The 16,219-nt window shown below is 36.9% G+C and overlaps 3 protein-coding genes and 1 non-coding gene across 4 annotated transcripts; 1 reads left to right on the plus strand and 3 right to left on the minus strand.

Annotated features, from left to right (window-relative positions):
* Positions 663-746, plus strand: TRNAL-CAA. Its single transcript has one exon. It is a non-coding gene; the product is annotated as a tRNA-Leu (tRNA).
* On the minus strand, positions 1,286-6,314 carry LOC109728043 (2,3-bisphosphoglycerate-independent phosphoglycerate mutase). Its single transcript, XM_020258320.1, has 10 exons — positions 6,221-6,314; positions 5,795-5,960; positions 4,891-5,018; positions 4,449-4,599; positions 4,155-4,358; positions 3,599-4,023; positions 2,819-3,011; positions 2,637-2,732; positions 2,314-2,469; positions 1,286-1,775 (listed from the first exon to the last, which is right to left on the minus strand). The coding sequence occupies exons 2-10, from the start codon at positions 5,954-5,956 to the stop codon at positions 1,605-1,607; spliced, it is 1,686 nt and encodes a 561-aa protein (XP_020113909.1). The 5' UTR covers positions 5,957-5,960; positions 6,221-6,314; the 3' UTR covers positions 1,286-1,604.
* Positions 7,855-10,322, minus strand: LOC109728430 (50S ribosomal protein L17). Its single transcript, XM_020258829.1, has 3 exons — positions 10,059-10,322; positions 8,261-8,670; positions 7,855-8,117 (listed from the first exon to the last, which is right to left on the minus strand). The coding sequence occupies exons 1-2, from the start codon at positions 10,285-10,287 to the stop codon at positions 8,261-8,263; spliced, it is 639 nt and encodes a 212-aa protein (XP_020114418.1). The 5' UTR covers positions 10,288-10,322; the 3' UTR covers positions 7,855-8,117.
* On the minus strand, positions 11,376-12,237 carry LOC109728346 (protein LURP-one-related 8-like). Its single transcript, XM_020258733.1, has 2 exons — positions 11,971-12,237; positions 11,376-11,837 (listed from the first exon to the last, which is right to left on the minus strand). Exons 1-2 carry the CDS (start codon positions 12,235-12,237, stop codon positions 11,376-11,378), a joined length of 729 nt encoding a protein of 242 aa, XP_020114322.1.

A 16,219-nucleotide genomic window follows, 5' to 3' on the forward strand; every position in this document is an offset into this window, starting at 1 on the left:
TGGTTGATTTGATTGCACATGTGTGGGGGGTGTTTTATACAAAGGGAGCCCAGCATAAGATGCATCCGGGTGTGAAGAGAAATTATTATTTTTAAAATATTATATTTTTTAGGTTTTTCTCCTCTATTATCACATTGTTATATTATTATTCTATATTAATGTTTATGATGATTGTGGGTTAGATAATGGATACAGGGACAAATGCCGATTTCTATAATTAGTATTGAGTTAAGCTATAATACTTTTGAAAGTATTACTATTCAGATACTTCTAACTTTTCATCAGTATCAAAGCAAAAAAATCGCTTCTAACGAGTGTTCTCAGAGCAAATATCGCTTCCAACATATAAGACCTTGTAATAATGATTTTATATATTGGTTAGTTTATCCACCCAGCCCGAAGAGATGTACCCATTTGGCAACAGTTTATGTAATTAGGGGCCACTTTGTTTGGATGTGTTGGTAAATATATATGCAGTCTAAATAGAGATGTATGCAGTAGTTATAACTATATAAATTTTATTTGGCTGGATACAGTAGAAAGTTGTGCAACTATAAATAAATTGTTTGATTGCGTATAGTCGAGAATTTGCATTTTACAAAAATTTTTATTACCTTTATTTTATTTAAATAATTTCGTAATTAGGTAACTACAAATTCAGTGTCAGGATGGCCGAGTGGTCTAAGGCGCCAGACTCAAGTTCTGGTCCTCGTGAGAGGGCGTGGGTTCAAATCCCACTTCTGACATTTTTCCATTTTATTATTAATAATAATAATATTTTATTAATTATTAATATATTTATTTTTTACTTACATGTAAATGAGGCATTTATTTATAATTATTTAAGTTTCGTATGCTGTATTACTGTATAGAACGATTGCATTATGACTGGCATTTCGGTTTCGATTTTTATCTTCGCTTGAAACTAAGTAACACTATTTGGTTTGGATTATCTGGATTTTAGTTTGGTTCGGTTACGAAAACAACTAGGGTTTGAATCTGTTTCCAGTTGAAAACAAATTTTCCTGAACATGCAACTTATCCAATGTTTTTCTACGCGAGAAGGAGAAGGTCAAGAGTTTCCTAATGATATTAAGAAGTAGGGATATGCAAGCTTCTGAACCATAAACAAATAACAAGCAGAAATTTCAATTTAGAGCTTTGGATTTTAGTTAAAAGCTTAACCCAGAGAGCTCAACTTAATCAAGCAGGTGCCCAAAAGCTTTGTCTAGAAGCTGCAGCTTTACAAGGCCAAAAGCTCAAGGAATTGATATATAAAGCCATATTTTGATCACACCAATGCACTATCAAAGTTGCATATTAATCAGCTAATAACAGAACAGAGTTACAGTTATTTTCAGTTTCTGTTACAAGAGGGCGAAATCCCCCGACAAAAATAAAACATCGAGTCGCAGGTTTGGTAACCGGTGACTTGGATTGTTTACTTGTGCTCGTAACCACGAGCAATTCGTCTTTACCAAAAAAAATAATAGTGCTTTTATTTAATGCTCCTGCCTCTTTAACTCTCAGGGGCAGGACATAAAACTGTCTCAGCTCAAGAAAACATTAGTCTAGCAGTGGGGAAAACAAAAAAAAAAAGAAGACTACTGCTGAGTGTCGACTACTTCGATGAGGGTCGTCTCGTAGTCGCTGGGGGCCTCAAAGCCATGGAGATTCATGACGGTCGCAGCAACATTAGCGAGGCCGCCCGTGGGTACGTCATTGCGGAATCTGACTCCAGGGTGGAGGCCTGGACCTCCTATGGCAACTGGCACCTGCAGGAAATTTATAGATAGGCAATCAACAAATTGTACATAAGAAACTATTTTTATAGAACGTAGATCACAAAAAAAGAAGAAATATTTAAGTTTACATACCAAGACATGTTAACGATAAAATGGAATGCACAAGACCACCAATAGATAATGCGAAGAACATGACATTGGAGGACTGTACACTTTGCATGGCAGTTCAAAGGCCATTTTGAAATATAAGAGAGAAAAGTAGTCGAAAAATGTACTGAGACTTCCTCAACTATAGGCCAAATGAAAACGTGCTAACAATAAAATGTAAGTGCACAACACCGAGAGATAATGCAAAGGACATGACATTGTATAGCAGTCCACAGGCCATTTTGAAACATAAAGAGTGAAAGAGAGTTTGAAAATGTACTGACTACTGAGGCTTCCTCACTATAGGCCAAATGAAGGATGAATAACAGGCAGGTTTCTTATTGCACGAGTGTTAAGACGATTGTACTACCTAGTAATAAGGTAGTTTTATTGTGTAAATAAAACTTTACAGTAAACTTACCGGTTGAAGAGTATGCGAAGTAAGAATTTGAATGTTCCCACTTTTGTCTAGGAGAGGTTGGCCAGATTTGTTCCGTTTAACCATGTCCTCGGCATTTCCATGATCTGCTGTGACAAGATATATCCCACCAACTTGCTCTACGGCATCCAGAATCATCTGCAAAACATATCACATATTGCTCACATAACTTCATGAATGCACAATATAACTAGCTTTCTGAACTTTTAGAGCCTCTGTAATTTGAACTCAGTACTTACCTAGTAAAAGTGATGAACTACAAATTAAGGAGCAACTAAAATTAGGACATGAAACTAGGTTCGCACCTTAACAGCATCATCGGCAGCCTTACAAGCCACAACAGTAGCGTCAATATCACCAGTATGCCCCACCATATCTCCATTAGGTAGGTTAACGCGAACCTATAAAAATATTTTAGCAGTTAATTGACTTTACACATTAATAGGAAGTTCAAAACATCTATCCTGCCAAAAGTATATTTCTCTACCTGGTCATACTTGCCACTGAGGATGGCATCCCTAGCCTTCTCGGCGATTTCCAAGGCCTTCATCTTGGGTTTGACATTGAACGTAATTCCACTGTCGCTAGGAATTTCAACATACTCTTCCTTAGTCGCATCAAAGTACCCGGACCGGTTTCCATTCCAGAAGAAGGTGACATGGCCAAATTTGACAGTTTCACTGTTTCGAAAATGTTAGGACATTAATGAGAACCAATAAAACTAGCAAACAGATAAGATTTCTTTTCTTTTTTCCTTTTTTTTTGAGACAAATACTAGGAAATGATAAATAAGATCTCATATCAAAGACAATTCACAAATAAACTATAGAATATAGAACTAAAATACATGTTCAAAACTGCACCATGCGAAGATAAAAGTTCCTCCGCTTCATCAAAAAAGTTCTAGAGGAACATGTCTCATCTCTGTGAAATCTCCAAAGGCAAAGACTCAATAGCAAATAGTAAGCTAAAAAATAATAAAATAGCAAATAGTAAGCGTATAATAAGTAATAAAATACAAAACGTCAGAAACCAATAAACTTTCCCATGAATAACTACACAGCATTTCTAATTTGGCTTTCTTTTTGTTCTTGCTTCCTTTTTGTTCTCAAACAAAACCTATAAGTAGGGAGTTTGCAAACAATTCAACAATAGCAAAATTAAAGGAAATATCCCCTAGGTGCCTTACAGAACTTGAGGTAAAACGGAAACAACACACGGTAACAAAGCGTAAGCGATCACTAATTTTATGATAATTAATACTTGCCTGCAAGCAAAAGTGCGGATACCATTGTGCACCAAGTATTCACCAGATGTCCTCTCTATCTCTGGAGGGGAGACAAGATAGCGGTTTGGGAGCTTCAGCTCACCATCATACTGAAGCATTCCAGCATACCGAATCTTCGGGAAGCGAACACGATCGAATTTGTCGAAATCTTCATATTCCAATGCTTTGGCGATCATGACCATCCGATCAGCTCTGAAGTTGAATGTCACAACTGCATCACCATCAACTATGGGTCCCACAGCATTGCCACTCTCGTCAACTATAACGAATGGGGGCAGATATTGATCACTGGCTTTGGGTTCCGCCCTGAGCTTTTTCACGGCTTCAACCGCACTCTGGAATTTGTAAGGTGCTTCACCAAGGACCTGAGCATCCCAACCACGTTTCACAACACCCCAATCATTCTGCAAAATACAAAAATGAGCTGTTCAATGCACAAGATACATGAGGAATTAATTCAACAGCGAGGTGGCTGAATTTTAACAGATGAATGATTCTGTATAATAAAAAACAGTAAATGTGCAAGACATTATACCTCATAGCGATCCATGGTGACATACATCCGACCACCACCAGAAGCAATTCGTGCATCAACACCTTTCTCACGTAGCGCCACAAGATCCTTCTCTAGGGTCTCTACAAAGCCAACGCTTGATCCATCCAACACATCACGGCCATCAGTAAGAATATGGACACGGATTCTTTTGGCGCCCTTCTCACTTGCACCTTTCAGAAGCAACTACAAACAAGACAACTAACATACATCAGACAAAATGCAAATAGTGCATCTTATTGACCTTATTTTTGAAGGAGAAATGATCAATCATACCTGGAGTTGGTCAAGCCGAGAGTGGACACCTCCATCACTCAATAACCCAATCAGATGCAAAGTGCCTTGGTCAAAACATTCCTTAATGTACTTAAAGCCTTCTCCCTCGTATATTTTTCCAGAAGCAAGTGCAAGATCCACCAGCTTAGCCCTACAATAAGAAAAAGGAAATGTAATTTCGGCAGATCATAACATCAAACAAGAACATACATAAACTCGGAATTTTCCAACTCAAAAGGAAATTTAATTTCAGATGATCATAACATCAAACAGGAATATACAATATCCCAGAAATTTCCAACTCAAAAAAAAGCAAGACCCAATGACTGAACAACTGAAGTAAAATATTTTCATACAACAAAACAAAAATATGCAACAAAAATGATCAGTTAAGTAGTGAATTCTATCTACAAGGATAACTTTCACAGGGTTAGCACTTTACCCTTGAGCAAAAATTCGTCCGGCACCAAGTGCGTTGTGACCTACTTCACTGTTACCCATGTCATCCTCACTGGGAAGGCCGACTGCTCCTCCATGAGCCTTTACTAGCCTCCACTTCTCCGGTGCACCCTTTATGAAAGAAAATAAAGAGGTACAGCTAATTAGATTCTTCATGGGATAAATCCTTCGAACCTCTGACAAAAAGAGAAACCGAAAAGCAAGGGAAAACACTCATCCAACACCTCAATCAGTAATGGCTAAATAGCATATCATATATTCAGAAACATCTAAATTATTAGTGAATTCAGCTGCTGAAATAAACAGCACAGTTCTGAAATTGCACAAATTGAATACCGGATTAAGTAATAGGCGACAACCTAGCACCTCTCGGGGATACAGTAAGATAGAGAAGCACAAAGAAAAATGCCCAAAGATTCCTAGCAGAAGTTTCTTATAACAAAACACAAGCATAAATCATGCCATACTAGAAGTTATATGAGATTGCCGACCTAAGATTACCAAAATCATCAAATAGCATCTAAATTCGAGAGATTTAAATCATCTAATCTCTAACACCAGTTGCATGCAAAAATTAACAATATATCGCCATAGCGATCAAGCCCTTAGCTTCCAAATTAAGTCGTATCCCTATTAATCATAACATGTAACTTTACGGAAACATAACACATGAAGATAACAACTTAACAAAAGCTCGTCCAAAGATGAAGTAGCAAACTTCACACAGATCTAAAGTAAGATCTTTTAAACATAACTATTCATTATAATTCACACAACTAAGAGAAGCTATAAATATGAACTCAACGGCATCAAACTAACTTTAACAACTAAATCAAACCCCCCCCCCCCGCCCAGAAAAGGAGCTTCTTTTGTGGGAAAGCCTGAACCTTTTTAAGCGAATCCATCGTCGGCGTCTCTGCGACATGGATGCAGTTATACTTGTCGGGATTCGCCTCGCCCCATCCGTCCAAAACCACGAGGGCGATCGGCTTCCCCTTCGGCAGCTTCGGGTGATCCGCTAATTTCCACGAAAATCCGGAGCTTCCCATAGTCCTAATTCCCAAACAAATCCAATAATAATCAAATCAAACCAAACCAATCAACAAATACTCCAAAATTAACACCACAACAAATACTACAATCACAGTTTCGATTGACCTAAAGTGGATCAAATCAATCAACTAGGGCATCCAGTAAAACCGGATCAAATAGGAGAAAGTTGAGCTCGATAAATAGATCAAATCGAAGCAAAGTACGATAAACTTATTGGAGATTAGAACGAGTAATAAGTGGAAGAGGGATCGATCAAATACCTGTTGCGGAAATGGAGAAAAAAAATCGTGCTTTTTTTTTTTTTTTGAGAAAGAGAAGAGGACGAAGAAGGGGAAATAAATGAACCAATGAGGCGCAGGGAGATCCCAAGGGGTCTTATATCATTAGGGTCGCTATTTGTACCCCCGAATATTCGTCTCTCACCCTAGAGAAAGGGAATTTGCATTTTGATCCCTAACTTTCTCATAAGATACAAAATGGTACCTTTTTAATTTTAGTTAGGTTAAATACTTAAATGTATGTATAGATTATTCTAAAAGAGCCCCTCAACTCCTATTTTAGTTAGTTTTACCAAATTTAATAACTTCAATTATGTTTAGCAAATAAAAATATAGAAATTGAGGGGCGGTGTTTAATAATTTCTCATAGTCGAGGGGTCTCCATACATTTTTTCCCCCCGCTGGGTGCTAACTATAAAATGCGGCGTAACTATATAACTTCTAAATGCGGAGACGTCATTGGACGGTCGGATGAGGAGTAGCTGGCGCGCGATGATGCGTGCGGTGCGTCATCCGACGGCTCAGGTCACGCGAAGGGTTTTGGACGGTTCCTCGTTCGCATTCGCTAGATTAGTCTCGACCGTCGATCTGCATTTGGGTCCCTTTCATGGGACGGTCGCGATCTCGTCTCACGTTTCCGTGGTCAGGAATGTTTATTTTTTTAATTAATTAACAAATTAATAATTAATGGTCACGTGAGGGGTCACGTGATAAGTGGGATGTGCGGTGGATATTCTTGGTGGTAAAAGGGCCCACTGTTTAAGCCTAACAATGACAACGCACCTAGATTTGAATTTGACTACTTTTTAGATTTTTTTTTCTTTTTTTTATTTTTATTTTTCCCTTTTTTTTTTCTTTTGAATTCAGTGGGCTGAATTTAATTTTACAATTCATTGTAATTGACTAGATATGATATTTTAATTATTAACACATTATCAATTATGATCTTGCTCGTATATCACTCTTATATTATAAATTAAAATTCAAGAACTAAAGTGTCACCTGTCTTATAGTTTGATGACCAAAAGTGCAACTTATATATATATTTTTTTAACAAAATTGGAACCATTGGATTTAAATTCTTCAAAATATTGTTAAAAGACTAAACTTTAGCTCGTTTGGAAACAGACCCCTAGATTTTTACCTTATAAAATAATTCCTTAAGTCACTCTTCTCAATCGAGCTAAAAACAGAAAAAAAAAAAAAAAATATGCTTCTTATGAAGAATAATAATTTTCAAAAAGTATAAACGATAGTTTAATAATAATTTTCAAAAAGTATAAACGATAGTTTCTCGATCATGACGTTCTTGAGGAAATCGCGCGTTAATGCACATTATTATTATTACAAAATTTTAATCTTTCGCCCTTTCCCATTCCCCGAATTTATTCTAGGCTTGACTTTTGTAACAATTTTTCTTTTACAAGCAACATTTGACACTACACAAAAATTTTAAAGAAAAATGATGAGCTTTTGAAACCAAAAAGGATATAAGATCTACTTTGCAACTTTTTTTGGAGTTCATTGAGACTTGAGTTGTTCAAAGTTAAAACACATCCCCCTTTGAAGCTTCATAGCACCCCAAAGCCCCAAAAGCCCAAAAGCACTTCTCCAGCTTCAGATTTTCAAAAAGAATGAGAAAGTGCCAGCCAAAATTGGGGAAGTTTTATAAGATAACAGCAATTACAAGAAGATCTAAAATCAGAAAACGAAAAGATGAGGATTAACATTCGCCATAATGTTTGCACATCTTGAGGCAGGAATAACAAGAAACATAATGTTCGCCATAAGATCGTTCTTGTCGACGGCATTGATGAAGGCATGAGTGGCAGAACATCAGCAGATGGCTCCAGAAACTTCTAATTAAACAAAACAAAGTCTGCAGATAGATGAAAGAAATTGTTAGTTTTCGGAAGTAGATTTGTGGACGATTCTGAAACTGCATGCGTTATGAGTTTGACGGACAGAATATTTATTATAAATGCATGAAATGGGTACTGAGAGTCTTTTAAGTTGGTTTACCTAAACAAGTTCGATGTACGCCATCGGTGCATTGTCTCCCCTTCTCGGTAGGGTCCTGATGATTCGTGTGTACCCTCCATTCCTTTCTCCGTATCTATCTTCCACCTCCGCAAACAAGGCGTGGACTATCTGCTTCTCGTAGATGAAACCCAGTGCCTGTCTCCTCTTATGCAGAGACCCATCCTTTGCCAAAGTTATCATCTTGTCCACATACTTCCTCATTGCGCTCGCTCTTGCTCTAGTGGTTTTGATCCTACCGTGTTTCAACAGCTGAGTGGTGAGGCCGCGGAGAAGCGCTCGCCGCTGATCGGGCGGTCTGTTCAGCTTCGGGACGCGTTTCCCGTGTCGCATTGCATAGAACTTGCTACCATTGGTGATTCCAAAAAATCCGTGTTCAAAGCTTGCGTTATCTGCGTAATTGAGAATAGATCTTAAAACCTAGTTCTCTGGTTCGCGACAAAGAGTACTTTATTTGGAACGCTGGTTTTTGTTTCTTGGCAGAAGGTACGAAGTTGTATTAGAATTTTATTTAACAGTAGACATGGTATTTAGGTCACTTGACAGATGAAGAGCTCTTTCTCTAGAATATTATTTACAGCAAAGAAAATAGTTGAAAATAAAAACAGCCAAAATCATCATACCGAAAAAACGAAGAAAAAAAAAAACATATATATGGGCAAGCAAATGGAATAAGCACCACTGAACTAAACTCATATATGTAACTAGTATCGGATATCAGCATCAGCAGAGAACTCAAATTTCAGAAGAAATGGATTTTATGCACACCAGGATCAAAAGAGTCTCACAGAAATTGCTCAAACTCCAAACCTTTTTGAACCTCCCAATGGACGAAATAAAATTACCGCCGTCCGGGGGGGGGGGGGGGGGGGGGGGNAATCTTAGTACTCGTATATTCCAGCCATTCAGAGTTCAAGTTGGACATGATCTAGCAATATGTTTAAAAAGATCGAACTTTTGTTGATACTGGCAACAATAATGTGTAGATAAGTTAGAATATACCAAATAAATCCTATTAAGGTCACATTCGGAAGCTCATATATCACAGAAACTTCGTTTGCGCATGACAAAAAGTAGGTTCCCTGCCTCTAATCAATTCTATACCAACCATTTATTTAGTTGTTATTCCAGTTCAATTCAAAATTCAGCAACCATAAATTTCTCACATTTACAATAAATTGCGCACCGTACATATGGTGAAAATTTGGCAGATGATCTAATCTCTTTTTTTTTTTACGTTATACTTACCAATTACCAAGCTCTCATTCACCTCGAATATTTAATCCACCACTATAAACCACAAAACAATTATATTCGATTAAACTCAGATTGTAAGTATCTACTGAAACCCTAAACTTGTTTCATCTCATTCTAACTAAAATAACAATAAAAAAAAAACCTAAATCAATCAACTAACCCTAAAAACGATCTCAAAACTCAACTAAATTCACCAAAAATTACACCCTAAACTCAAATTGTAAGTATCTACCGAAACCCTGCACTCGTTTCATCTCATTCTAACTAAAACAACAAGAAAAAAAAAACCTAAATTATCCAACGAAATCCTAAAAATGATCTCAAAACTCCACTAAATTCACCAAAAATTACACATCACGAATGCGACAGAGGGTATCACAACTAAATTCACCAAAAATTAAACCCTAAACTAAAATTGTAAGTATCTCCCGAAACCCAACACTCGTTTCATCTCGTTCCAACTAAAATAACAAGAAAAACTAATTTAAAATCACACAATACAAAATGCGATTGAGGAGATTACCGAGATCGTTGGAAAGAAGAGGGGCCACGGGGGCGAGGCCGGAGAAGGACCGCAAGCGATTGGTCGATCCTTTGGGACTCGACACGAGCCGCGCCGAGCGAGGATGTGGGGCGAAGCAGAGGGAGGAGTTAGAGGGGGGACAGGGGAGAGCGGAGCGGAGCGAGGCCATGCTCCATGGGGAGAGAGAGGAGGAGGAGGAGGAGGAGTAGGCGGAGGCGCACGATGCCATTAACGCCGCTATTGGAGGAGGAGGAGGAGGAGGAGGAAGAAGAAGATAACGAACACCCGGTTCTCGTCGGAGCGCTGGATAAGGTGATAGAGAAGAATGCTAAATTGCACTCTAGTCCATAACCTTTTAGACCCTTTTATTTAAGTCCTCAAAATTTCTGAATTTTACAATTTAAGCCCTTAAAGTCTAAAACTCTATTTGGATGGAGAAAAACAAAAGAAAAAAAATAATTATTATTATGATTTTTTTATTTGGACTAAAATTTAAGAAATTGAAAGTAAGAGAAATGGAGTGCAATGGAGCCAAAATGATTTTTTTGTCATCCAATTTGTTTGATTTTAGTCGTGCCAACGAGACTTTGACTTTAAATTTTGAATGCATTGTTTATCTTTACGAATTTAGTTAGCATATTGCAGCCAAATTTTTATAATTAAAATTTTATTAAAATATGTAATTATTTTAAATTTTAAAGTTAAAGTACCATTGACTGGCTTACATCAAACAAAATAAAATTAAAATTTTAAAAAATTAAACAGTCAAATTAAAATAGTCCATAATTCAAATAAGTTCTATAATAGACAGCATTTGGTTAGGGAATGGGGATAGGGACAGGCCCTTATCCCCTCTTTATACCTAAACGCTAATTTTTCATCCGAGAATAGTAGTTCTGGTTATTTCCACTAACACCTCCATTTTCTATAGAAAACTATCTAATATTTTTTTTATCCCCGGGAATAATCCAATTTTCATCCAAACGCTATTTTTCTTATTCCCATACTTGTATCTATTTCTGTAATAGCTAGTTCTTGTTTATACCCCAACCAAACGGTACCATAAAGTTTTACCTTTTTTTTATATACAGCACTTGACGACTCAAAATGATTTACAGTTCAGCGAAATTTTATACATGTTTTTACCCTTTTTCTTTTATCCAGCACTTGTGTGCCCAATCAGAGCTTCTCACAAAAGCATTTTTTTAAACTGATCAGAACTTCTGTGAGAACTTTTCAGTTTGGTAGAAAGAAAGATATTCTGCTTTTGAGGTTTGACAGAGCAAAAAACAACAAAATCTGAGCTGCTTCTGCTCCTCAAGAACACATTACTGGAGCACCAGACGGCTTCTTCTTGCAGATGCGATCCATAACAACCACAAAAGCCATAATCAGCCTGCAGTCGACCCCCGGCTGAACCACCAGGCTGAAAACGTCGTCTCCGAGCAGCGCCACCGCGGCCGCCGCCGTCGCAGAACCGCCTCCCGTAGCGGCGGCCGCCTTCTTTCGGCATATTCGCGCCGCTTCCTCGCCGTCTCTCCCTAAAATCTTGCAGCTTCTTCGCCAGAAGCACCCCTCCACGCGGAAACTCGGCTTCGGAGGAAGAAGCACTTTCTGACGGCCATCTGGCCACCCCATGAACACCTCCGCGGCGTCGCCGCTCTGCAGAATCGCGCACCGTCGCATGGCGAAAAGCTGCAGCGGCGAAGCCATCTTCTGCTTCTCCGCGAAGCCATCTTCTGCTCTGTATCCGTTCCACTGATCATGCATGCTCATCAGCTGCATTAATAATAATGCAAATATTTAGCTCCTTAATCTCAAGTTTAATAGCTAGTTATCAGTAACACCAACTATGCAATGCAATATAGTAAAAAATTGTTACTGACAGAGCAGATACAGGTTTAGGCCAAACCTGGGGCCTCAGAGACATAATAGCCCTCCCGTCGCCATCCATGAGCAGAAGCTCCCCCGCGAAGCACTTTCGCCGCCTCGAATAGTTGTCTACCCTGAAAGCCAATCTTCCGTCGCTGTCGTAAACCGAGAAGCCGTCCGTTCCCTGGAAACCCATGCTCGATTTCTTCCACACCGTCCACGTCGAGGGGAGACGATCCCCGCCGCTCGCATTCGCGCTTTCCGCAGATCCAGTACTCTTTCTCTCACCTGGATGAATCCTACCCATATTGATGCAAATAGGGAGAGAGAGAGAGATATATATATAAAATGTAGTGTGTTCAACACTTGGTAGGTATTGTGTTAAGAGAAACATGTATACATATTTATATGAGATGGTTTTGTGAACTTATATAATAAGGATTGGAACTTAGTGTGGTGCATGGCATGCATTAACATGGACTAGTGACTGGGGAATTAATAAAGTAGTACAATGTAGAGAGGGAATGAGATTCCTGGATAGGTTCGACTTGGCCGACAGGGAAAAGAGCATGGTTTTTTCCTTCATTTATCACAAGTTCTAACCACCAAATGACTTGTTCGATGCTCAGGACATATTTGGTTCAGTTGTAACTTCTGCAAAAAAAAAATTTTTTTTTTTTTTTTGAGAGATAGGTAGCACGCGTGCTATCCGCTTCGTTTATTTCATTTAAGAATAAACTTAGCTGAAAATGTGAATCAACTAGGATTCGAATTAACTTAGGTCTCAGGTACCAACTACGAAGCCCTTTGCCACTTGCTCTAGGGACGATCGGTTCTGCAAAAATATTTTTCAAATAAAAAAAATTTATAAAAAATTAAAACATTAAAAATAATTTCTGCAACACAAATGGATTGTTTCGTTTATAAGAGTCAAACAGTTGTAACTTTTGTTTTTTTTTTTTTTTTCCAAAACTAAAAATAAATAAATAAATAGTGGCTATAGAAGTGCTTAACGAATAACGAGTCAGCGTTTAGCTGGAATAACAGTTTAATATTATTATTATATTATTTATATATATTATTTGGCAAGTTGAAACTTATTTAAATATTCCACAAAAGGAATTAAAGTGCGTCACTTTACACTTTGCTCCCAAACAAGCTATATAATTAATAGTTCTTTTTTTCCCTAACTATGATGTTAAATATAAAAATATTTAAACACCATTCTCTAATAGTTTAAGCTTTTAGAATATAACGATTGTTTCACATGATATCAAAACAGGAGATACTGAATTCGAGTCACGTCAGGTTCCTAACATATTAATTTCTTCCATTAATTCAAGCCCACGTTATGGGCCGACTAAGAAGTCTCGAGTCCAGACGTGCGGGTGAGTGTTAAATATAAAAATGTTTAAACACCGTTCTCTAATAGCTTAAACTTTTAGAGTATAACGAATGTTTCACATATAATGTCATAATAAAGAGACCAATGTATCACAACTACAGTTGCATCTTCATTTGGGATAAGGGAGAATTAAAGCCTCCTAAGGAGAATCTTATTAGCGTACACAATGAGCTGGGGCATTCAAATACAACATGCTTTGTGCATGCCATTACATGCATGTTTCTTTTAGGGGTGGATTTTCACCTCCCACATTTTGTGCATGCTATGTATGTCACTTTCGCAAAGATGTTCGAAAATAACATTATCCTTGTAAACCTACCTACTAACGCGATCTCAACTGCTCAGCGTATCGGAGTGCTGGCGAAAGAGTGGGCCGATTTTTGTGGAGTCGGGTGGCGTCGGGGTGTGCTACACTCTTTGTTTTGACGCTTGTTTTTATTTTTACTTTGCTTTTTATTTTTTAGTTCTTTTTTTCTTTGATTTTTTGTTTTTTTTTAGGTCTTAACTGTCTCACTTTATGTAGCTAAATTTATTTATCTAATGAATGAAATAGATAGCGTGCTACTTTTCTCTTAAAAATTTAAAAAAAAGTTCGAAAATAAGCGAGAATGTTGTTCGCATCCGATGCATCTGTACATTCCGTGCACTGCATATTTGAGCACTTTATCCTTGCCCACAAGCTTGGCATGAATTTGAGTCCACATAATGCGTGCAGTAAACTCTCGAAGCGGATCGGATTCGGGTCAATGAGAGAAACGGAAAACTCGGGCCCGGCCCGGATTTTATCCCGCGTGATAAAGTTTAAAAATGCTTCAACTGTAACAATTAAGTTCCTAACATACCGACCGTTCCAAAAGTAAGTGGCAAAAAATTTGATGATTGGTATCCGAGACCCAAATTCGAATTCTAGTTGATTCATATTTCCAACTAAGTTTATTTCTAAATGAAATAAACGAAGCGGGTAGCATGCTACCTATCTCTTAAAAAAAAAAGAAGAAAAGAAATTCAAATTATTGGAGGAAATGTATAGCAATATACACACCAATTAAACACCTAAAACCAAGAAGATTTTATATTATGAAAACATGTTTTTACATCTTAAATAAATAAATACACATTAAACTGAGAAAAAAAGAATTTATACAACAGAGAACATAACTAGAAATATTTGTCACCAATTTGAATGTTCATAAAATAACCACATTATCGCCCCCCTAATTTTCCTAATCTCTTTATCTTATACATAGAGAGAGTTGAGCTCATGTACTTTCAAAAGCACAGAAATATTTGTGCTGCACACATGTTTCTGTGCTTTTTATAGTGCTGCACTGATCTTGAGGTGATTCGACGATTAAAAAGTTATTTCTATGCTTTTAAAAGNATCTCTCAAAAAAAAAAAAAAAAAGTTCCTAACATTTGATTGCATTAGCATTTAGTCATTAAGATTTCATCTTGATGCTTCTTCTACAGTTTTGGAGATGCAAACTGGCCGGATCCGGAGGCGGTCTGACCAATTTAGTCAGAAGCTCCATCAACCCGGATCCATTTGCATCCCTATCTCTATCGGCAGCATAGTTAGTTAATTCGGATTCGGCAAAAATTCGGTACGGGTATAATTCGAATAAAATTTGTCTTCTAATTTTTAAATTCGTTGAAAAATAGGGCTAAAAAATGGATTAGTCAATTATTTGGATACGTGATTTATACAGATATTATGCGTTCACCAATTAAAAATTCGGGATCAAAAATTCGACTATTAAATTAAAGGGAAAACTTCAAACCCCCCCCCCCTGTGGTTTCGTGCATTCTCACTTTGCTACCCTGTGGTTTAAAACGTATCAATTTGCCCCCCTGTGGTTTCGTTTTTATCTTTTTGTTATCAATTTTATTATTATTATTTTTTAAAATCAGTGATAAAGTTAAAATTAAAGGATACTAAAGTGACTATTCGATAAATATAGATGGTTATCTGAAGTTTTTGTATATAATTTAACGAAATATTAACGAAAAAGCTTCTGAAAAGATAAAAATGAAACTACAGGGGGGTAAATTGATACGTTTTAAACCACAGGGTAGCAAAGTGAGAATGCACGAAACCACAGGGGGGGGGTTTATGAAGTTTTCCCTAAATTAAATTGTTTTTCTCTCAAAATTTATACTATTAGCATAAATATTCATATTTTTAAGAATATAAGAATAAAGAGCTACAAAACTAAGCTAATTTAGTAAAAAAATAACAAACTATATTATGCCTCAAAATAAATAAAGGGAAAACTTCAAATAGCCCCCGTGGTTTTGCACTTCCTAACTTTAGTACCATGTTATTTAAAGTGTATCAAGTTAGTACCCTTGTGGTTTCGCACTTTCTCACTTTAGCACCTTGTAGTTTAAAGTGTATCAAGTTAGTACCATGTGGTTTCGCACTTTCTCACTTTAGTACCATGTGGTTTAATATTTTGTTAAATTATATACAAAAAAACTTTAGATACCCTATCTAGGTTTATCGAATATTTATTTTAGTACCCTTTAATTTTAACTTTATCACCAATTTAACGAAAAAAACACCCTGAAATAGATAATAAAAAGAGAAAATTAAAACCACAGGGTACTAACTTGATACAAAAATGAAACCATAGAGTACTAACTTGATACACTTTAAACCATAGGATACTAAAGTGAGAAAGTGTGAAACCATATGGTACTAATTTAATACACTTCAAACTATAGGGTACTAAAGTAAAAAAAATATGAAACCAGATATTTTTGAAGTTTTTCAATAGATAAATAATTAAGCAAATAAAAGATTAAGATAGTTCATAAACGATTAAACTTTTTTGATCCAATAAATTTTTTTTTTGGGAGGGGGTGGGGCGAACTCGCGCTT

The sequence above is a fragment of the Ananas comosus genome, linkage group 23, assembly GCF_001540865.1.
Source record: "Ananas comosus cultivar F153 linkage group 23, ASM154086v1, whole genome shotgun sequence".
NCBI classification, from domain to species: Eukaryota; Viridiplantae; Streptophyta; class Magnoliopsida; order Poales; family Bromeliaceae; genus Ananas; species Ananas comosus.

Bases quoted from the DNA above. Each gene is read 5' to 3' on its own strand.
- LOC109728043 (XM_020258320.1), bottom strand. From the start codon at position 5,956: ATGGGAAGCTCCGGATTTTCGTGGAAATTAGCGGATCACCCGAAGCTG. The intron at 3,012-3,598 runs GCAAGTATTAAT...TTTTCGAAACAG, and splicing joins ATCCGCACTTTTGCTTGCAG to TGAAACTGTCAAATTTGGCC. The intron at 1,776-2,313 runs GTAAGTTTACTG...AATTTCCTGCAG, and splicing joins CTTCGCATACTCTTCAACCG to GTGCCAGTTGCCATAGGAGG.
- LOC109728430 (XM_020258829.1), bottom strand. From the start codon at position 10,287: ATGGCATCGTGCGCCTCCGCCTACTCCTCCTCCTCCTCCTCCTCTCTC. The intron at 8,671-10,058 runs GTAATCTCCTCA...TCAATTACGCAG, and splicing joins TCTTCTTTCCAACGATCTCG to ATAACGCAAGCTTTGAACAC.
- LOC109728346 (XM_020258733.1), bottom strand. From the start codon at position 12,237: ATGGGTAGGATTCATCCAGGTGAGAGAAAGAGTACTGGATCTGCGGAA. The intron at 11,838-11,970 runs GTTTGGCCTAAA...TTATTAATGCAG, and splicing joins TTATGTCTCTGAGGCCCCAG to CTGATGAGCATGCATGATCA.